Genomic DNA, 24,244 nt, shown 5'->3' with positions numbered 1-24,244 from the left:
CGGCGATGAAGCTGAATAAATCAGGTGAGTCAGCCTTTTCGAGCTCCTTTTATAGGTTGGGCCACACCCGTTTCGGCGGGAAGTGGCAAGAAGGGCGCGAAGCGCCCTTATTGGTCTGATGTTGCATCATCCCGCGCTCGATAGACTGTGCAGTTGCCGCAGAACAAGCCAATGAGCGAACGAGCCGTCTCGCCTATGGATGTGTACTGCTGCAAATGCGCTTTACAAAAATACAAAATTAAGGATAATTTTTTGCTTCAGTATTTCGTGAAAAGAGACTTTTCCCGTAGCGTCTTAGCAAAGACACAGTACTCGTTCGCTCTTCTAGAGAGAACCGAGGTTACGTTTAGTAACCGAGTACGTTCTCGATGGTTTCAATGCAAGTCCTCCAAGACTGGCTTCTGTTCTCCGATTTGGTCGCAACCCCGAGTCTGTCAGAAATAACATGCAAATAAAAGACTTTGACTTATAGGAACCATCTTGGCTCAGCTCATGAGGTTTAGCCAAGCAAAGAAGATGAATAAAAAGAGATTTTAATTAGCCCCTTTGGCAGAGTGTGTCCTTGTCTCTGTCCATGACGGCTACAGATAATGAGGTTGGCATGCCTTTTCAGGTTAGTTAATATCTGAAAAGTAGCCTATTTTAGAAGCATTTAAGTTGAAATGAAATGTCAATGTCAATGGCCAAAGCTCTCAAATGTCCATATGTCCTCGACAGTTGGGGAGCATTACGGAATTGTTCTTCATCAGTCTTCAATGAGCTTACACAAGAAAACCTGCGAACACATAAGACGCCGCCCCCTCTACAATCATATCTGAAGGACTCTTACGCCTGAAGAGTGATCTAATAAGAATGATCTGAATGTAACAAAGCGAGCATGAGAAGTGCTGTACACTCTGTGCTTTATTAGACAGAAATGAGAAACAACACAGGCTGAATCCTCATAGCCAATTAGCTGAGAAGTGCCATGTGCCGCCAACGTCTCAGAGAACAGAGCTGCACGCTCACACGCCAAATAATGTGGAATTATTAAATATTATTGACTTTAGATATTGAAATTAAGTGTGTGAAACATTCTCCAAGTTGCATCTTCAGTATCTAGCAGTGGTATGGTGATGCATTGGCTTCCTTTCAGTTTAACTTGGAACTTGAAATTGGTCAAACCCCAAAAGAAGTTGAACTTGAGTCTGTCTATCCATCCATTCATCCACCCATCCATTGTTTTTTCTATTGTTCAATCTATCTAGTTGAATAGAAGTTGAATTGAAATCTATCTATCGTTCTATCTATTGTTTTATCTATCATTCTGTCGTTCATTGTGTTGTTCTATTTATCATTGTTCATCTGTCATTCTATCAATTGTTTCATCCATTGTTCTGTTGTTCTATCCTTTCTTCCGTCCATCCATTCATCAATCCGTCTATCTATCATTTATTCTGTTGTTCTGTTTATCATTCTGTTGTTCATTCAGTCATTCTATCCATAGTTATATTGTTCCATCCATCCATCCATCCTGTTATACCATGTATCACTCTGTCGCTTCATTTTATTACGTTTAAAGTTTGTCAAGACAAGTGTTGCTTTTTAGTAAAGAAATTACAATTATATTAATTCAGTTAAGCTTGTTATATATTACAGTAGTAGATAAGATTTATATCTTTTGCGTGGAGACATTGTATTTAGGCAAATTAAAATGAAGTGTGCCAAACCACTTTGACCACAATCTAATCGGTCAAGGTGCAAATCAACGTAAATACCCAGTGATAGGCCCTTGTGTCTTGGGATAGTTGGTAAGCGGCACTGATATTTTTTTCAATCTACATTTGTAAATATTAAGTCTTTCAGTTATCCATTAATCAACTGTTTTTGCTCCAATACACACACTGTCATTTCAGTGACCTATTTACAACAGTCTAGCTCTCATGTATGTGTCTATCACTCTGTGAAGTGCAGAAAAATAGTCATTGAGTGGCCGATTTAAAAGCAGTGTGGTTCCTGAGGTTGTCTGGGTTACGGCTGCCATTGTTTCCTTCTTCCACTAAAAGCCATTCCCTCCCACTTCACAACCGTGAATAACAGTGATGATGCAAAACCCTAGTAATTACATTAATGATTGGCTGTGACACAGGGTGCATGTCAGTGCAGATGGTTTAACAATGGAGCGTGATGTCAGTGGGTGGGAGAAAACATCAAGACTTTCATGCTTTCTCGTTTGCCGGAGGATTCGAGCATAGACACGCGTTCATGTTTGCTGCTGTCCGCCACGTTTTGCATTCTCATGCATTTTTCATTCCAAACTGCACTCATTTCTTATATATTCATGCAGGGATTTTTTTAAATACACTCATAGCTGAGTTAGAAAGTCTCTGCTCGGCAGATTCCTCTCCGTTTGGCTGCGAATGAAGTTTGACATCCAGTTTAATATGTGAATCCTATCTCAATGAGCACATGTACTGCTCTAAAGTTCACTTTTCATTCCATGTAATTGCCTCCCTGAAACATTTTTGTATGGATTGATCCACAGCTTGAAATAATCCATTGGATTTCAAATATCACCATGCGCCGTTATTTACAAAACAATCATACTGCCACATGTTGTTTACTTATTGTATGAAAAGGCTGTCTTTTTTGTAGGCTATCCTCATTCCAAATACAATGGAGCAGAAAAAAATCTGTTCAGTTTTGTTGCCTACATACTGAGAGAGATGCATTCACGTCACCCGGTGCGGCGGCCAATGTGTAGATAATCTATCACTGTATTGTGAGCAGACAGACAGCGAGAGCGAGGCTGTGTTATTGGAGTCAGGGGGATGTGGCTGCTCTGGGTTTTACTGAAAGCACATAAGTGCTCTGATGGCCTGTCAGAGAGAGAAAGGGATGCTGGGATTCTGTCAAGATGTCTGGGAGTGTCTCCAGGCTCCCCGTCTCACCGTGTGACACATGCGGCCCCCAGAATCCTTCGCAAATCTCTCAGGACACAGTCCGCGGACTCGTGTCGCAGATTCAACAACACTCTGCAGACGCGCTGTCAATGTAGAGCTGAAAGAAAGTACAACTTATAATGAGGAGCGCACTCCCCCTCCGGACAAAATGGCGCTTGTCACTGGAGACTTCCTGTTACTTTGGAGAACATATGCTCCCTTTTAAAAGTGTAAAATTATACTATATTGAGAGATATTATTGGTTTAAGAATTTAATGATAGAAAAAGCAAATGCATGTTTTCACACAGTTTTTTGTTTTACAGTAGTTATAGTTCTTGTCTTGCTAAAACGGCATATAAATCATGACATTTTAGTTGGCAAATAAGCCAAATTTTAAACATTTATACATTACTTTATATTATACATTTATGTTCTGTACACTACTGTTCTGAAGTTTGGGATCAGTAAGGTTTTTTTATTTTTAAAAGAATGCTGTTCTTTTGAAATTCCTATTCATCAAAGAACCACATTGTATTCACATGGTACAGATTTTTACAAATATATTAAGCAGCATGACTGTTTTCAACATTGATAATAATAAGAAATGTTTGAGCAGCAAATCAGCATATTAGAATAATTTCTGATGGATCATGGCACACTGAAGACTGGAGTGATGGCAGCTGAAAAATTAGCTTTGCCATCACAACATTTTAAAATATATTAAAATAGAAGACTGTTCTTTTAAATTGTAATAATATTTCACAATATTACGCTTTTTTACTGTATTTTTGTTGGCGAGCATCTTTCAGAAATATTAAAAAAAACAACAAAGTATATATATATATATATATATATATATGTATATATATATATATATATATATATATATATATATATATATATATATATCAGTCTTTAATGTTTAAAGTATAATCTGTTTAAAAATGAATAAAAATTTATTGTTTATTTATTTATTTTGCTCATAAATTTTCCATCAACTGTATGTTTTAGTTGAAATCATTTAAGTATCAGCTACAGACTATAAAGCCCACGCATGTTTTATTAATCATCTAACTAACATTTTCACCTGTAATATCGAGATTTAATCAAGTTGGTCAATTATTGGCATATTTTCATTTAATTTCTGAGGAAATTGTGCACTATAGTTCCAGTCATTCAATTTGTTAAATTGTTAAGACCTAAATTGTACAGCAGGGATGTTATTATAAACCTTTGCCAACACTTTGGTAGAGGAGCCCATTTTATTTAATCCTTTTAATTAAAAATTAATACAGGGCATTTTCTTAATCACAAAGTTACAGGAGCTCTCTTTGAAAAAAAGAAAAGAAAAAAAACATTGTCCCTTACTAAATTAATATGTTTCTAGGTTGTTATTGGTAATGAATTATCAGATAATTATTAAGAGGTAATTCCAGTGCAATTTCCCCCTGCATTCAATAATACAGAGCAGACAGCTGTTTTTTCATTTGCATTTAATGGACATGATATGGCATAAAATCAAACAGCAGGAAATTGAATTAAATTGCTCTTGTTTTAGAGCCTGGGCGGAGCGTGTGCATGTGTGTAATTGATTGATAGCACAGAGCACCTGCTCATCTGCACATTAACTATCAAACAGCCTTCATTAATAGAACTGTAGTAATTATGAGAATCGAAGTGCAGTGAAAAAAAAAAGAAGATCTTAGAGATATGGGGTCATTTGCATATACAGAGCTTCTACCTATCAGAGCTTGATTAATAGTCGGGACATTTGGAGATAAAGGTCCGTCGGGATCACATCTATTAAATAATTCAGTGCAAATATAAATTTAACACTTTCTATGTGAATGACACTAGTGCGAAATACAGGCTCTTCTCAGAAGACTAGTTTCAAATAGCACTCGAGCATATGCGAGAAGGGCAGATTCATTGAGCGAGCACATGACAGTAAGAGCACCTCAATCAAATCACAGGCTATTATACTCCCCCGCCGCCACTATTTGAAAGTCGTTTAATGTTTTCTAGGGCCACAGGATCCTGAACTCTCAAAGTTGTGCTTGGGTTCGGCCAGTTAATGAGTGTTTCCCACTGAGCCGTTCGGCCGTGCTGTGACACACCATTGTTTTGTCATTTATTGACCGCTCTCTATGCCCTCACATCATTAGTAGGGCCGTATGAAAAACATGCCAGCGTGAACACGAAACGCACTCTGCCACCGACAGTCTGTTTGCTTTTATGAAATGATATGTGCTGGCACTGAGTTACGGGGGCGTGCTGGAGCAAGACATTTAGATGACATGAATTATACTTCAACGCTTCCATAAAAGAGAGAGTCTGACAGTGAGATGTACGTTTAATGAAGCAAAGGATTTTTACTGTCTCTGTGTTTTGTCACTTGAGGTGTCAGTGCAAATAAAAAAGGTTTGGGTTGCTTTTATTTTCATGGGAACAAGCCAGAATCTCCTTTGCTGATGAAACGCTTGGTTTTTGTTTGCCACCACCTATGATCTCCTTCTTAAATGAACAGAAAGTCATGTAGTGGAAAATAAGGAGTGCATGGTGGTGTGGCTCTTTATACATGAAGATTTTTTTTTATTCCACTGACAACTATTGCTCACCTTCCCTAAAAACATTAAATTTGGGGTACTTTATTTAATTTCACAGTACACTATCCTTTGTTGACTGGCAAAAGCCTATAGTACAAGCTGGCCATATTAACAGGTTACTTTAGGGGCTTGCAAGAGTGTAGTTTTTTCTCACAGTGTAATTGGATGAGTAGGTATGTGTATGTAAAAGTACATATGTGTATGTATAACTGTATATGTTGAAGTTAGAAACACACACAAACACACTCAATATAATACATTTAGTCTATAGATAGATAGGTAGATAGAGAGAGAGAGAGAGAGAGAGAGAGAGAGAGAGAGAGATAGATAATCTACTGTACGTACACACTGTGGTGTGAAACCGGCCCATGTTGTGAGTAGATTCCTGTGTTGTTCCCGAAATGTCTCTTGAGGATCTACTTCATGATGTCCGTTTGCTCCCTCCACATGATCCAGGTTAATAAGGAGTGATGTAGAATCCGTTCTTAAATTGAGCGAGATTTCCCTCGTGTCTGTGTCCTCTCGGATTTAGCCACTCACATGCAATCAGCCACAATAAGACATGATGAGCTTGGAGTCGGTGAATCCCTGCCCGTACTCCATAAATAAGCGAAAGAGGATATATTTTTATTAGCTCATGTAATATGCAACACATTTAATAGCACAGTCATTTCTGTAAGTGTACTACCATCCTACGACTCATACTGGGAGAACTGCATGACACAAGAGTGGCATCATTTTCATGTTTTCCAAGATGACAATATGTACACACACACACAGAGGCATTTCATGCTTTGAATTGAAGATGAAGCTCTGCTTATCAGTGAATTTTTTGCGGTTGTGTAGAGCGTAACCCTGTACAAGCGCTGGCAGAGTGGAAGCCCGGACACTTATGGACATGGACAGCTCCACTAGTTCTTGACATGCTGTCAGGGCAGCCTGACACACAGCTGGTCACTGTGCTCTTATCAAACAGCAGATGGGGTCCAGTCTGAAGATAACAAATATTCACCCAGCAGGCAGCACCTCACCAAGACCACCTCTGCCTGCTTTATCTAAAAGTGTCTGTAAAAGCCATGAAATCTATTTACACGCCTAAAAATAAGTTTCCAGTTAAAACCATAAAGGGATTTATTGTTTGATGTCATAGGATAAACTGCTGAATTTCTGCTTTTATGGAATGAAATGCATGCACTGGGATGCACAACACACCTTTACCATATTATTTTTTATATTTACACTGAGTACCTTTGATATTATCTAATATTCACTTAAAGTAAATTTTTTTAAAACACGGTTCTTATAGTTACACTATAATATAGTGTAAAAATAAACAAATTAAGCCTTTTTAAGATTTAATAAAAAAATGTAATTCATCATTGTTGATTAAGGATTGTTCAGTTATTCAATTAAAATATGCAAGGATTAGTCAGTTTTTTTTGGTTACTTGAAATAAAATAAAATAAACATTAACCGAAATAAAATAAAATAAAATAAAATAACATTTATTTAAGCCAGATGTAGACAAGGTAACATCCAATAGGAAAGAAAAATAAAAAGTGAAATTGCTTTAACATCTCAAATATTTATCCTAGACAGAAAGAGATTTTTGCTTGAGTCTCCTGCTTCTCAAACTTGTCTCCTGAGACAAAAACAATCTCACAATGGTCTCCTTTAAAGCTTTAAAAGAAATCTCAAAAACATCACACATGTTGCTCAGATATGTATCCTGGTCTAAAGACTCTAGTGGTCTCACATTTGTCTCTTTTAAAGCTTTAGAATAGATTTCAACAACATCACACACTGTACTCAGATTGTTCTCCTTAGCTAGAGACTCTGGTGGTCTCACAGCGGTCTCCTCCAAAGTTTCAGAAAAGATCTCAACAGCATCGCACACGTTGCTTCGATTTTTCTCCTTAGCTAGAGACTCTGGATCTCTCACATTTGTATGCTCAAAAGTTTAGATTAGAGATCTCAAAAACATCACACACTGTGCTTCGATTTTTCGCTTTAGCTAAATGATCTGGGAGTCTCATATTTGTCTCCTGTGATGCTTCAAAAGAGATCTCAACCGCTTTTTAATGCATTAAATCAAGTACTTGAAAGACACCAAATAAAGGAGGAGAAATCATAAGTTCAGAGTTAAAGGCTATTTTGAGAGAGAAATTATACAGAAATAAGGATAATGTTACTTTTTATAGGACAATAATTTATGTACTTAAGCACATAATTTGTTGTTGGAAATAGTAATGTACTGGATGCCTTATCAAAACTGATCTACAGAAAATAAAAACCCTTAAGCTTTCTTTGCTGAAAGGCACATAAATGGCTTATGGCTTAGTTTTGATTATTAATTGACTAATTTGATTATTAATACATATTACATGGAAGAAATGTTTGAGCTCATATTGAGGCATTTGACTTGGTGCACACTTTGTAAAGTTGTTGAGATCTCTTCTGAAGCTTTAAAGAAGACCAGTGTGAGAGTGTAAAATAACTTAATACTGCTTTAAAAGCATCAATAATTTAACAATGTTAAATTAAATCTTTAACAAGGATATTCATTTTTCTTACAGTACATTATAATATGATTATAATTTTACATTAGCTTGTAATGATTGATTTTAGATTTTTTTTTTTTGGACAAATAATAAATAATAATAATTTTAATAAAGTCCATTTGTTGGTTAGTGGACATAACATATATGCTGACACAATTTATTATTTTAAAATATGTTTAAAAATATCAAAGAATTTTGATATTGGTGCATCCCTAAATACTTACAAATATAAATCAATACAAATTAAAAGTACTTCATTACATTTTATTATTATTATTACTAATTTATTTGAAAATGGATAGCCATCTATCCATCCAGAAATAAAGAAAGAAATCATAGTTTTCTTGCTCGAAGAGATGTAAACGATGTATCCTGTATTGTGCTTTAGAGGGATGATTCTCTGTTTCTGTTGCCATAAGCAACCTAATAGCCATTGAGTGCATTGATCAGGGTTGGGAATAAACCTTCATTCTCCATCCTTTTCCGTGCTTTGGCCTGCCCTTAGAATGTATGAGAGTTTTCGTGAGCACATTGCATATGCTCAAGGCTTTTATGTGTTTACAGGTGAAGATGCATTGAGCCAGAGGCGGTGAGCATGTTTGTTTAGAAGCCTGAGATGCGCCAAGTCAAGTTCCTGACTCAAATGCAGAGCCCTCAGAGAGTTCCAGTGGGCAAACAGTCTGTGGATGGAAATCTGTTCAAGATGTTTATACGTGTAAAGCATTCAGAGCAAACAAATCTATCAGTGTGTAGCTATAAGTGGATGATAGTATGGTCTTCTTTCACCTATCACTACCTTTAACGACACAGCAGTCATATGTAATTCTGTCACATAGACATACAACATTTTATAGCTTTTCTAGTCAAACGGTTGGTTGTGACTGGTATGCAATGTAAAATAGAAGTCCTTAACCTTATAAAGCATACTATATTATATTATACAAGAAATTCTAAGAGATGTAAGTATCACCATGATTAAACCTTTGCTGAAAAGCCTGTTGTACACAATCTACGACATGCCTTTAGATGTCTGATTGATAGTTTATACATTTTTAACCAGTAAAGGCTTTAGTATAATTCTAAAAACACCTTTAGGTTGTGGTAAACATTTATTTTTACTGTGAAACTGATTTTTATGAAGTAAATGTATATGGACTTTTATATTGTTAGTAATATTTCAAGATGAACTTGAGCTGAGGCAACTTGAGTTTACAATATTTATTCATTTTTTATTGTTTTTTAAAAGAAAAAACATGTTTAAATGTATCAATATGACCTAGCAGGTATTTGAGGAACATTTATTTGTTAATCTTTCCAACATCATTGTATTGCATTGCATTTTGACCCCTAAAATAAAAACTATAGAGCTTTAATAAATACAGCATTTAAACATAATCTAAATAAGATATATTATTGGTTGATATAGAGTCACAACTTATATATTTATAGACATTTAATAGTTTGCTATCCAGTTTAACGGATCTTATTGATTTACATGGCAAGCTACAGTAGTAGAATTAGATTACTTTTTGGGCATATATAACAGCAGCTGAACCAAACTGCATAGATTTGATCATTTTGGGCCTTTACATAAAATCAAGGTGTTTTTTTCTCCTCAAATATGAGCTCTATATTCTTACTATATCATACCCCATGAACCATAAAAGCGTGATGTATCAAATAGGATACTCAACAAAAAACATATATGCAAAATATATGTAGAGTTCAGATGCAAAAGCCTGTAAGTGCCATTTGAAATGTTCTTCTAAAATTAGCTTTTTTTTTTTATCAGGCTCCTCTGTGTAGGTTCAGTAATTTCACTGTAATGGCAATGAACAGGTTCTTTCATTGCCATAAAAGTGAAATAACTGAACATAAACACAGTAAACTGAGAAAAAATGAAAGTTTTTGAAGAAAATGTCAGGCGGCACTTTTTTCAGGCAGTTTTTGCATCTGAACTCTTCATATTTTGTCGAAAGGTTCACGAAAATATTCCATTCATTTTACATTCATTGGATTGACAAAATAGCTAAATCATGATAACAGATTATACATTTTAGGGTGAAATGTACCCTTTAAGTAAAACCACCTAACTAAACCATGGGGTTTATCATGGTGACCGGACATACATCTGCCCATCCTCACCTCGTCCACCCATGTTCCTTCCTCCAGGGCACCTAATGAAACACATTAGCACTGCATCTGTTGCTGTCTAAGCAGTTGCCAGTTAATCTCCACCATCCCAGTACCCACACAGTCATCTTCAGGCTGCATTAAAACACTAAGTCTTTATGGCCTATGAAGCCACGAGGCAACTTGCGAGCATGTGATTTAGTGTCGACCTGACGGCTCCACATAAAGCCAGCCTCCGGTGCCCCCTCAGTATTAGTCTAATTGAAATGGAAGCAGAGGGGTAATAATGCTATAACAACCCGGCGGTGCTGGCGCATGGGCCCCGCTGTGCTGAAACAGCACTAATAAACCATAAATAAAATAGATGGCTGAGGGAGTGAAGGGCCCCCAATGTGCCGGCTCATTGAGTCGGTGAGAGGAGCGCTTCCCCTCTCAGTGTCGAGATTAGACAGTCATCAGGGGCAGATACCCTCTCCACATGCCCTGCCGCTGCAGGCGCTGAGCTCTTACGCATGTGCACCAGTGTAAAAGGGCGGAAGTCAATGCAGCACTCATGAGCAGGGCATAATTACTGGTAGATGCTCTGGTTTAAGGCTAGAGAGAGAGAGAGAGAGAGGATGCAAAACTGTCTCCTCCAATGCTGAAATATACACCAAGCACTGGGCTGGAATTAGGATATTTTTAAATTGCGTCTACATCTCAACCTTTGAAAAATCACTAACCAGAAAGCAGGGCTTATTTGGTTGTGGTACATTTAGGCATAGTTCACTTATGATGTTCATTTTGCATGCATTTCAAAGACAGTTTCTGTCAGCACTAGTTACACCACATGTTTATAGTTTACTAAAACAAAATATTTAAAAAGAGTTATTTGTTTGTGAATCAGAATGGTTACCCTGTTTGTTTTTGATTTGTTAAATCGATTTAAAATGAAGCAATTGAAAGAATCATTTGGTCGTGAATCAGTCTTTGTTTTTGTTGTTGATTTATTAAAAAGAACCAATTTAAAAAGAGGGTTTTTTTTCATGAATAAGACTACACTGGTTACCCAGTATGTTTTTGATTCGTTAAATAGAGACACTTTCAGAAAAGTAATTTGTGAATCAGACTACACTGATGATGCAGTATGTTTTGATTCACTAAAACGAAACAATTTAAAATATATATTTTTCTAACTCAGACTACACGGTTCATGCTGTTTTTTTTATTTGTTAAAAATAATCAATTTAAAAGAGTAATTTTTCGTGAATCAGACTACACTGGTCACACAGTATGTTTTTGATTCATTAAAAATCTACAATTAAAAAACATTTATTTGTGGATCAGGCTGTTCTGGTTATGCAGTATTTTTTTGACTATAGTGGTCATGCTGTTTTTCTAATTTGTTAAAAAGAATCAATTTATTATAGAAATTTATGAATCAGACTACACTGATTGTGCTCTATGTTTTTGATTTATTAAAAAGAACTGATTTTAAAGAGACTTTTTTCATGAAATAGATTACACTGGCCACACAGTTTGTTTTTGATTCATTAAAAAGAAGCAATTTTAAAAAAGTAATTTTTGAATCTATTTTCGAATTAATTTCCCAAACTTTCTTGGCAACCCCAAACAAAATACAGTTGCACAGTGTTAACACATTAAATAAGTGGTGCATCAACATGGATCAAAACTAAGTGCCATTATAATCAACCAAGCTTTGAAGACTGCGAGTGCTTATGTGTGACAGTTTGCAGAATGAACTATAGTTTTCTGCTTAGTGTCAAATTTTTTCTGTATGTAGCAGAACCTGAACATCATGTGGGGCACAAAAAAATTCAACAGTTTGAATGTCAGTTCTGTAAAACCCTTGCTTACTGGCTCCTATATTGTGGCTGAGGTGCACCACCCCATTACACAGCCCCTCTCTGCTCAGTGAGGAAAAAGAATTGCAGTGATTTATCAAACTGTGGCTTTCTTAGACATAGGAATCCAAACTGAGCCAGCAGAGGGGAAAAAAACTAAAACAAAAACATTAATTCTGTTTGACAGGGCCCTCTACCTCTCTAAACACCACCATAGGATCAGAGACCAGAGCGAGAGTGATTCGCACATGAAACACAACGGTGATTCACTTTTGCTGTTGGTTCAGGATCAGATACGGATAATCTCAGCTATGAAAGCAATACTAGAGGGCATTGTATAGCACGGTTTAATTAATGCCTGACACCTGAAAAATTGCTGTAATATTTTAGAGCAGACTCATCCGTAGCAGCTTCTGTGACCTCTAATGTGAGATAACATTTCTTTTGGGAAGGGATAACATCTCGATCATGTGTTTTACAACTTGACATTTTTACCTGTTATTTACAGGTGTAATTGAAAGCCTCGTGTTAGCCGTGAGAGACTAGCCCTTTGAGAGCTGTTTGCTTGCTTTGCTTGCAGAAGTGTCAAGTTATCTAAGACATCGGCTATAATTTACTTTGCCGTATTGCATTGCAAATTTAGTGTTTTATTGACTAACCTCCCACAATCCAGTTTAACCAGGCATTACATACACTGAAGTAGGACTGTGTCCAAGTATTAAAATTTATTTCTAAACAAAAAATACCTAATTTCTATGTAAATTAGGCTTATTATATATTGTGCTTTATTTGGTAGGTAAAGTATGCCAGATCTCTGTGGTCTACTGCTTGAAAATTGTTCATCACATATATTTTTTGGCTGTTTGTTATTTTCCAGATATGCAAAATTTATTTTTCATTTAAAACATTATTATTTTTTTAAATATGTTATTTATATTTGTATTTTATAACTATAGGTAATGAAAGCTTGTTTCTGCCATAGAATAAAAAGTTACTTGTAGCTTTTACTCTCACAATTCATGCTTGTGTTCTCACAATTCAGTTTTTATATCTCAAAATTAAGTTGTTGTTTTTTTCTCACAGTGGCAAGATATAAACTCAGAGTTGCAAGTTTTTATCTCACAATTTTTGAGTTCACACCTTGCAATTCTAATAAAGGTCTAGATTTTAAGAATTCTCAAAATTGTGAGATGAAAAAGTCACAATAATCTTATTAATTTAATGAATTTATTATTTTATTTTTTTTTTAATTTTTAATTTAGTTAAAGTTTAGTTTTTCATGGTGGAAACAGGCTCAGATAATGTTTGATGAAATCACTTTCAATCACTTTCAGGATCATTTATTTATTTATTTATTTATTTATTTATTTATTTATTTATTTATTTATAAACTAATTAAACTAAACCAGATATTGCATACTGCAGTTGTTTAATGAATTCTCCCCTTAGTGCTGGAAATACTGTAATTCATGCTCGGCCTGTTGCAGTCATCAATAGAATTTGAGAGCAGATATGACACGGATCCAAGCTGGGTCAAAGGTTACAATTAATCGCCCCTGTGCAAATTTTCTGGCCTCAGGCTCTATCTTGTCATTGGTGACAAAATCAACACCCACACACCACTCTGAATTTCAATAGCTAACAATACGCCTGTCGCAGCCACATCGAGACAGGGAAAAATGAACCCTGAAATTTCTGTCATAAATTGCTAAACTATTCTCCAAGGAGGATGGGTAGGAGGAGACGAAAAAATGGTGTTGGGAAAGCAGTTCTTAGCTCGATGGGCATTTGCATTCTAACCTGGATTTACCGCCTTGCAAGGACTCCTGCGGAGGCTGTAAGGAGCTTCTGTGATGAAGGAAAAGACGGCCACTTGCTTATCAAATCCTTCTTCATATGCAGACATCGTTCTGTACATGACTCGCAATTGAATTCACACTGGCCTTGAATTTTGACCTTAGAAAATTCCTTCACAGTTGTAGCTTGCAAATGTTTATTAAATAGCAGTGCTTTGGCAATTCTTCAGGCATTTTGAAAGGGTGAAAGTCGCAAGCCAGCAGTGGTTAATGGTGAAAAGGCTTTTGTGGACAGTGCTTGAGAAAGTATTGACAGTCTGGTTAAGTACTGAGAGCCAGACAAGACAATGGTCAATAAAATCTCAGTTCATAGCCCTATCCAGAAGACCAAAGTTTATGTAAGAGACCATTTGGGGGAGTTTTATTTTTGACTTGACTTGTAACTAAGATTATTAATGTAGACTTATTAGTGGAGCATCATTTATTTAAAAAAGAAAAAACATCTCGTCTAAGTGGGCCAGAATAAGTTGCAGTGTGGACCAGACTTTGTGTAAAAGTCAAAATGGAAAGAGTGTCCAGTTAAAAATGATGAAGAATCTGCGCTAGTCTCAGACGTAAAGAAGGTTTTGCTCTATTGCGACCATTAGGCCAAATGTGAGTCTAATCTATCATCTTAGGCAGCTAATGATTATCTCCACGCATCCCAGCAGGCTTATTCTGGCTGTGAAAACAGACAATGTTCAGTGTTTGGGTTTATTTGTCATCTTCGAGGTGTCCCTTTGTCACAGAAAAGGTCGGCTGCGGTCTGGAGGACATGGAGAGAGGACATGCATTGGGGACAGTCCCTCTGAGACCATATTAAACTGAGAGAAAGAAAGACAGATGGAGTTTGTTAAGACAATAAGTCTTCTTGAAATAAGTGGGAGTCGCTGTAATGCAATATTCATAATCCCCAGAGACCTCTCAGTCTAATGATAGTTTAAGAGCAGCTTCAGACACTTGTTTAAATAAGTGTGGTGTGGCGTGCTGCAGTTTTAATCATTTGCCTAATCAGTTATTCATTTTCTCTCTATTACAGCATTTGTGTTGAGTTGCAACTTCCCTGATAGACCAGCATATGGGGACGTGTCTGTCACCAGCCTGCATGCAGAGGGAGAGGCCTATTTCTACTGCTTTAGTGGATACCAACTCCAGGGTCCCTCCACCCTCACATGCCGCAATGCCACCACACCCTTCTGGAGCGGCAAAGTGCCAAGCTGTCTTGGTAAGTCAAAGATATTTTCAATATATTCATGCATTCATTCAAAAACCCTAAACAATTTTTACCAAAGGCATTTTATTTATTTTATTCAATCCAAAAAAAAAACAATTATATTAAGGCAATTAATAGATGTAAACAGCATCAGAAAATAAACCATGCAAATCACTGTTCATTGGCACAATACTTACATATTAGTCACTTACATAGGATAGTTCACCCCAAAATGAAAATTCTGTCATTAATAACTCACCCTCATGTCGTTCCAAACCCATAAGACCTTTTGTTTATCTTCAGAACATATATTAAGATATTTTTGATGAAATCCGTGAGCTTCCTGACCCTGCATAGCTGGGTAGTTACGCAATAACACAGCGCACAGCCACTAATCAAAACATTAAGTGCCTTATTCGAACCAAAAATCTTTGCTTTTTTTAACTTAAGGAGTCATTGAAATGATTTTCTATGCTAATTAATATTATTCCCCAATGCTTCACCTGCACTGAACCCACATGATTCTTTTAGCCTGATAGTAATAGATCTGGGCTGCTAATATAAAAGATTCGTGTTGCATCCAGGTGGCAGTAAACTTGAAATAGAGACAAACTAACATGTCACATGTGGCCTTTCACCAGCTAGACTCTTAATTACAGTTTACTCCAAAGGGATTGTCTCTGTATTGAGTGCACTATAACAAAAAGCATCAGCTAAATGACAGTTAACTGAGAAATTCAGTTTTGAAGCAGCAGCACTAGTGAGCACTACTGCTATCTTAACAAGTACAGAAAAATCTTTGACATAGTAGCTTCTGCTTTTAATGAACCTCACTGCATTTGCATATAGACGCAAGGTGCAGAAAATGTTTGGTTTTGCCTGCCAATCTTAAACACAGCCTTCTCATAATTTACATCATTGTGAAGCCGCCCTGGACTCGCTCACTAGCAATTATCCTTCATTTCTCAGTCTCACCATAAACATACACCCACAAGTCATCGTGTCATTTAGACACAGCCACGATACTTTGGGCTCAAAAACAAACCTCATGCCTGTGTAAATATTTAGTCCACACAGGTGTGATTTAACTTGACAGGGGAGAAACTTCTGGTGCGGTTGTTCCCTCCTCCTTTTAAGTTAATTGGAGCTTGATCATTGATTTCGGCTGGTATGGTGGTAACAGAAGTGTTTGTGCTACAAGGCAGTGAATATTAACAACCGTACCCCCTCAAGGCAGCCCGGTGTGACAGCATGATTGACAGGCTGGCCTCTTCTGCATAAATAAGGACTTTTTGCGCCTCAATCTCTTCAGAGAGCTGAATCCCAGAGCTGGGGCACTCTTCCCTCTTGCATGACAAACAGAACAACATCTCCGATTGCAAACAAGTCTGGGCTCCCTGAAGGAGGGCTGTTTCGATGAAGGATCTCATTTAGTGCTTTGGAGGCATCGTGAGGAGGTTTAGTTAGCCTGCGGCTGCCAGACATGGCCTACAGGACTTGAGGTTTCTCAGTCTCACCATAAATTCGGAGTGAAATAGCATAAACGTGTCATTTTAGAAGTGTGCCCCTGCTATGCTGATGCAGGGCCGGGCCAGACTAGACTGTCAGAGTCTGATTACTGATCAGCATGGGCAGGCTGCCAGGGAGCAGGGCTTTGGGTCCACTTTAATTATGTTCTCAGAAGGTATCCTCCTCCTCCAAGCTCTCTCTCTTTTCATTACCTTTAAGAAAAGCTGTTTATTATTGCTGTCCTTCTCTGTTTAAATCGTTGTGGTCTAAAGGTTCTTGAGTCAATAACGTAGCCATTTTTGTCTGCATCTATTAATCTATTGTTCCAAAATACACTGACAAGGCAGTTCATACACAATATGAATCAGATGCACCTATTTTATGATGAGCATGTTTTTAATTTCTGAATTTAAATGTATTTGGGTTTTAGGGTGACACAACTATTCTGATATCACAGTAAAAGAAAAACACCTGAAGCTCTATTTTATTTTTTAAATGTCTTGTGTTATGATGAGCATGCAGAAAATAAATATAAAACAGGGAATGATATATAAGAGGACTCCTGCAGACTGTAAGACCTCAAGGTCATTAAGTCTCTTAAAATGACAGAAAATGTGAACTTTTTATGACAAGGCAAGGTTAGTTCAAGGTGTGAAAAAGTATTTTTTAAATTAATAATTCATAATATTTGTATTATTGTAAAATATCTCTTATCTTGAAAAATATAACATTGGTATTTTGTATTATTTTATAAATATATTAATATTTTTTAAATAAAACTATTTTTGTTTTTTACTTAAATGTAATAATTATTCATAATGAATTGTACGATAGAAATATTCCATGTGTAAGGAAAATGGTATTACATTTTTACTTGTTGAAAATCTTATAAAAGTTTTTATATAAAACCAATATGAAACCAACCTGAATGCAAAGTGCATTTTTTTAAGTCTTTAAAGATCTTTTTAGATTTTTCATACTCCTAAACACTAGATATGTATGAAATCACATACTGATTAGATTTTTTTTTTGCAACTGTTAAAAAAAGTATTTTCTTCACTGAAAAAAATTAACTAAATGTGAAATTTATGAAGTAGAAAACCAGAAATAGTATTTTGCTATAAAACAAACTCCAATAATCTTTGTTTTATTTACAACTTCAAAACATCATTTTTACAATGTAGTTTTAACTTGTGTAGTATGAATAAAAACCAACATATTACATCCACCATGTTGTCATTGTCATGTGTTGTTGTGTCATTCTGAACTGTTTCCCATGGCCTTATAGGATGGAAAATATCTAACATGCCATTAAAGTAGTAGGTCATCCGGATATTTTTTACCTACTTGTTTTATAAATACTCTGAATTCAGAAATGCTACTTATATAATATACTGGTTTTCACCTTCTATACAGAAGGTAAGCAGGTATTTTTGTACAAAGAGATTGTCTGAAAGTCTCTTTGATGTATAAAAATATTGTGCCCTCACCTTGAAACCTTGACCTCTTGCTCTCTTAGTTTCTTCTGAATGTCATCTGTCTCCTTCCATTTGTACTTTGAACAGTGGCCTGCGGTGGAATGGTGAAAAACGCGACTCTCGACCGTATTGTGTCCTCTGGTTTCCCTGGCAACTACAGCAACAACCTGACCTGCCACTGGGTGCTGGAGGCCCCTGAGGGTCAACGGCTGCATGTGCACTTCGAGAAGGTGGCCCTCGCAGAAGACGATGACAGGTCTGTCCCAGTCAACTCACTCAGTGCTCGCTATTATACACTAATTAATCATCTGATGTTCAAAGAGACAGTTGGAGAAGCTCCGAGTGTCTCTTCACAGTGCCGTCGCACTCCGAATGTGGCACTGCTCTTCAGGGCATTATCTGCTATGGCGAGAGCGAGGCATGATAGGAACAGCTGTGAGTGCGTGAGTGAAAGTGGATGAAAGTTTCTGAGATCAGACACTTGCTCTCCTTTAAAATAATTTAGAATAATCAAATCCCCTCGTGGAGGCACAGAGAGAGCGATTAGAGCCCACTTTGGGGCCTTAGGAGGAGGATTAAGTTATTTTTATTAGCAGTATCCATTTTTTCTGCAGGCTTTGCTAACAAATGGACTTTTAATGAGGTCACTTGCTGCTCAGCTATTCAAAATCATATCAAGCAATTATTATGCAAACTGCCAAAAGATAGTACTAGAAATCGGGGGAACATTACATCTGCTGCCAAACAGATACTGTTGAGAGATTCCTTGTTTTGAACCGAACTAAACCCTTTTGTCTGCAGGTTTCTGATTAAAAACGGCAACCACATTGATTCGCCGATTTTGTACGACTCGTACGAGGTGGAATACCTTCCTAACGAGGGAATCGTTAGTTCCGCCAGACATCTCTTTGTGGAGTTTACGACGGATGGTTTCGGCACCAACACGGGAGTAGCCGTCAGATATGAAGGTATGGAGCAACAAGAATTTACAGCTAATTTTCAGCAGTCAGAATGAATACAATCAAATACATTTCTGTTTATATGAACCTTAAATGTTGCAGTCACATTGATACAGTATATTCATTTACATCTGCATTAGTATTCAAACAAAACAGTTCTTGGTCATAAGTGCCATTTTTGCCATTTTGACAAATCCGAACATAAAGCCATGTATTTCAGAAAAGCTTTTTTAAGAAATATTTTGTAAATATATCTCCTCCACTGACCATGTTTGTAAGAGTTAAAGGGAAAGTTCACCCAAAACGTTTGATCCTCATGTCATTCCAAATCTGTAAATACTTTGTTTCTCTTAATTTGGAACATAAATTAAGATTTTTTTTATGAAATCCGAGAGCTTTCTGACCATGCATAGACAGCAAAGCATCTACCGCATTCAAGGCCCAGAAACGTAGTAAGGACATTGTTAAAATAGTCCACGTGACATCAGTGGTTCAACTGTAATGTTAAGAAGCTACATGAATATTTTTGTGTGCAAAAAAAAAAACTAAATAAAGACTTTATTCAGCAATTACTTCTCTTCTGTGTCTTCTCTAAATTATTTAAAAAATTACGGTTGAACCACTTATTTTAACAATGTCCTTACTACCTTTCTGTTCCTTGAATGTGGTAGTTGCATTGCTGTCAATGCAGGGTCAGATAGCTCTCGGATTTCATCAAAAATATCTTAATTTGTGTTCCAAAGATGAACGAAGATCTTTCAGGTTTGGACCAACATGAGAGTGAGTAATTAATGACAACATTTTCATTATTGGGTGAACTAACCCTTTAAAGCCTATTTAAACACACACAACATGTCCGCAAGGAATTTTTTAAAGTAAATGAGAAAATAGTTGGATTCTGGCCTCACAGGATGTCGTAATAATGAGGACTTGATAGCAGCCAGCATCTTTTCTAATCCATCTTACACTGTCTCCAAGCCAGGCCGTACACGGCGACAGTTACCGAGTTCAAACGTCGTTTGAAGAACACGTGTCCTCTACAGAGCCTGAGGGCTGTGATGGAGACAAAGAGTGTACCCTCCGGCACATTCCCCTTGTTGCTTCGTTTCACACCAAAGATCTGTTCTCCCATGTGCCTTGCTAAGCACTCTTTAGATTCCTGGCTCAAATGAGATTTATTCAGATTAAATCAAATGAAAATCGAATGAAGCAGGAAAATGCAACCCAACGAGGTCATTAAAATGAGTTTTAACTGGAAACGCAGAGACTTTTTTTTTACAGAAATTGCATTACTATTCCCTCTGACAGGTCAGTCAAAGATGTTCAGTTGCATTTGTTCACAGGGATGTCAGGCACACCTCAGGCCCTCACAGTCATTATCCGGCAAGATCAATCTAATCTCATTTACCATGCCACAATCCGATTATGCTATCTACAATATACTAATGTGCTTTAACGGCAACCTGTAACAATTCTGCTCATCTTCTCACACTCCAGACGCCTCTCTGAATTTCACACCAGTCACGCTGCTCAGGTTTTAATAGTCTTTCTGATTGAAGTGCCATTCTCCTTTGTCTGCCATCATAAACAAAATGGATCTGTTTTTATCAGTTTCAGTTGACTAGCAAAAGCATTGATCTGGAACTATGTGGTTGTTGAGAGGCCATACGCGGAATACTCAGTCCACTAAAGTCCTTTTATACCATAGTCATGTAAATCTATGTAGTAATTTCAGTTGAACAGTATAGTTTTATTTGTATGTGTTTGCTGAAATAAATGGTTTTCAGAGCATTACCATATTTTTTTTAGATTAATTTCTCTTTTAGTATAATGACCATGTCCTCTATGACTGTCAGTTTGACTTTTACAGCTAAAGTTTCTCTTTCATACTTTAAATGCTACTGATCAAATAATATTATTGTTTAACATTATTGATATATATATATATATATATATATATATATATATATATATATATATATTATGATTATTATTATTTTGATCACCAAGACTGCATTTATTTAATCAAAATACAGTAAAAAACTGCAATAATGTGAAATTATACAATTTAAAATAAATGTTTTCTATTTTAAGATATTTTAACATGCAATTTATTCCTGTGATGCAAAGCTGAATTTTATTCTGGTCTTCAGTGTCACATCATCTTTCAGAAATCATTCTTATTTGTGATGTGTGGTACAATTGTCAGGATATATTTGATAAATAGAAAGTTCATAAAAACAGCATTTATTTGAAATAGAAATATTTGTAACAACAAAAAGTTGTAAAGGTGTATTCATACCTTCGTATTTAATTAATCTAGAGTCTTAATTTAGTTCTGCTTTGTTTCATTTAAGAATCGATTTTGTCCTAAAAATAGACATTCTGACATATAGTAAAAGTACAAAACTGTAATGCTTGGATAGCATACCATCATGACGAGGTAAAACATAGTATCTGTGATTTTTGCCGCAATTGAGTTAAAAATGGAATTGGGCCACTTTGACTGTTATCTGTCCTGGGACAAACATTTTTTAAGATAATTTATGCTGAGATTCAAGTAAATAATTATGTCAAATCAATCAAAATTCAGTGCTTTTATAGTTGTTTTCTTTGTTTTGGAAATCTTTCTTACCATTTAATCTAATTGCTGCCTGGGAGAACTACATGAGACATTCAAGAGATTTCATCTATGTTTTTTCCTTCCTATTGGGACTTCACTCATAGCAATAACATAAAATGACCATAAATTATGCTTCCGTCTGGAACATATTACTCTTATTTCCATATAAATCTGACTTTTATGTTGATAGCATCTTATATAATGATGGTTTCTATGCTTATAAGAGAGCAAGAATCAACTGATGATTAAAATGAGAATGGAGTCAGATGAAGCCAAAGATGAAAATTGCAAATGTGTCCGGGGAAGGGGGTGAAAACAGTTTGCTGTAATTGGCAGAATCGCCTGTGTTTATTAAACAGAGAGTGAGGCTGAGCGTAAAGCTGAATGTGGGTAGTCTAATCTAGCTCACGCTTGAATGAGGCCAAACCCGGAGGGGTATCAAAGCCACTGTTTATCCATAGTCTGGACATTTTCATCTTAAGTCTCCTCCTCTCGCTCTAATCTCTATTCTACATTCTCAGATGAGCACAACAACCAATAACGGTTCAGCCAGGCGTGACGGTTTGTTGTTTCCCTGAGTGAGTTTGTTCATTCCAGTTTCACATTTATTCACATGGTCGGGCCGTCTCTCTTCCTTTTACTCCCGTAAGTGGCCTTGCAAGTCTGGCTAAGGATGATTAACCAACAATCTCTTTCCAAGGGCAACCCGAAACCTTGGGTTTGCGTCCAGGAAGATTATGATTGGTGGGAAAGTAAAATGCTGCACATTGGTTTAGCAGACAAATTCTTTTAGACTGCCATCTAAAAATGCTTTTAAATTCGGATTCTGCACTGTCCTTTCGGATTAAATTATTTCGTGAAGCGGTTAAAGGCTGAGCCGAGCGGACTGGTTGTCTGTGTGTTTTAAGCTCTTCTGAAATCAGATGCTTGGTGATAGTATTTGGACTGTGATGTACGTCTCGGAGCAGGTGATTTATGGTGTGTCCTCTCAGCTTTTGCAGCAGGGCACTGCTACGAGCCATTCGTCAAGTACGGCAACTTCACCACCACTGACAGCACCTACGCTGTGGGCACGGTCGTGGAGTTCACCTGTGACCCCGGATACACCCTGGAGCAGGGCTCAGTTATCATCGAGTGCATGGATCCCAGCAACCCTCAATGGAATGAGACTGAGCCCGCCTGCAGAGGTGCGTGTGAATGTTTGCATTTGAAAATGTACCAGGGTTGAGCCAAATACAGAATATTTTCCCCCAGAACATCGTCAAGTCAACATGTTTGTCTTTGTCTTCACTTCATTTTAATTCTTCTTCCTTTATAATTGCATTCAAACTCGAATTACAATTCTGCCTCCTTTGTGCAACCTCATTTCAAATACAATTCTGAATGTTTGGAATTCAATTCAAGGTTACTTTTCATAATGCAAATCATTGCAAAGCAGCTTTACAGAAAATGAAAGCTTGTACATTATATTTCGTAATAGCTTATCAGTGGTGGCTATCTCAAGTTGATATCCATATAGTGTACAGTAAAAATCAAGCAGTTGGTTAATGTCATGTAATCAAACAGACGGTGAACACTATTTACAGCAATGATTATATGTTGCGATCAAACTCATAGCAAAATTTTGGTAGTTATGTATGTTGTCTGAGGGTTTGCATCATCTGAGGTCTTCTGAGGGGTTGGCATCATCTCTTTCAGGCATCTCATGTCTTTGTAAGGGCTGGATCCAGATTGAAGCTTGTGTAATTCCTGGATGCCAATCCCTAAGGAAATAGAGGAAATTTTGCATAGCCACTATTAACTAAGCACAAAAAAAAAAAACCCAGCATCATAACTAGCCATGTATCCGAACGCATTGATTTAGCTCAATTAATAAATCAGGTGCTAAAATAACACTACATGCAATATGCATGCGCAAATAAATAACACATTTCACTCTTGAATTATCTCCACGTGAGGGTACATGTGTAGGTTTGTGTGTTTCTGTGTATAATGTGCATTAGTTAGATGCTGAAGAGCTCTACAGACAGCATGTGCAGGTACAGTACAAACCCCTCACATCCTTTTAGTGCCTTTTCTATGTAATCCACTACATCCTGTGTCACCTGGATGGGTTTCAGACACTCTTAGCCACAGTCACGCGCCTAAAGCAGCCCTAAAAGCATTAAGCCATGGAGCCTAGTAGCAGGTGTACAGAGCTGAGGTATGTGAGAGAATACCTCACTCATAAAGCCATGATTCCACCCCCACCTACACACAGTTTCATCTTATCTGACCCGTTGCTCAAGTACATTTCTCTAGCCTCACAATAGAGTTTGGATTGAAAGGATTTAATAGTACTGGCACCAGCAGAGGGTCAAGACAACCGCTTTTCCATTTGAAAATGTGCTTACAACCAGCTAAGCCAGTCTAGTGGTGTGAAAAAGGGAAAAATGAAGACAGGAAGCCTCAAGTTGTTTATCAGAACTTTTGAAAATGTGTTGCTTTTGTATAACCATCAGTGTTGTTATTGTTAGATTGTTTCATCTTGGTTAATAGCTATTTTTTGCTTTGCTTTGCTT

The 24,244-nt window shown here is 36.8% G+C and overlaps 1 protein-coding gene across 3 annotated transcripts in view; it reads left to right on the top strand.

Annotated features, from left to right (window-relative positions):
• The window catches only part of sez6b (seizure related 6 homolog b), a 181,053-nt gene that overhangs the window by 133,869 nt on the left and 22,940 nt on the right, over window positions 1-24,244 (top strand). For all 3 annotated transcript variants that reach the window (XM_059514371.1, XM_059514370.1, XM_059514372.1), the window contains exons 5-8: window positions 14,941-15,126; window positions 18,189-18,357; window positions 18,903-19,069; window positions 22,676-22,870. In XM_059514371.1, the coding sequence (XP_059370354.1) occupies window positions 14,941-15,126; window positions 18,189-18,357; window positions 18,903-19,069; window positions 22,676-22,870 (717 nt within the window). The remainder of the gene's footprint in view (window positions 1-14,940; window positions 15,127-18,188; window positions 18,358-18,902; window positions 19,070-22,675; window positions 22,871-24,244) is intronic.

This window comes from Carassius carassius, chromosome 28, assembly GCF_963082965.1.
Source record: "Carassius carassius chromosome 28, fCarCar2.1, whole genome shotgun sequence".
NCBI classification, from domain to species: domain Eukaryota; kingdom Metazoa; phylum Chordata; class Actinopteri; order Cypriniformes; family Cyprinidae; genus Carassius; species Carassius carassius.
Note: the sequence above shows the minus strand (reverse complement) of the source record. Positions and strands in the feature narration are given on the sequence as shown.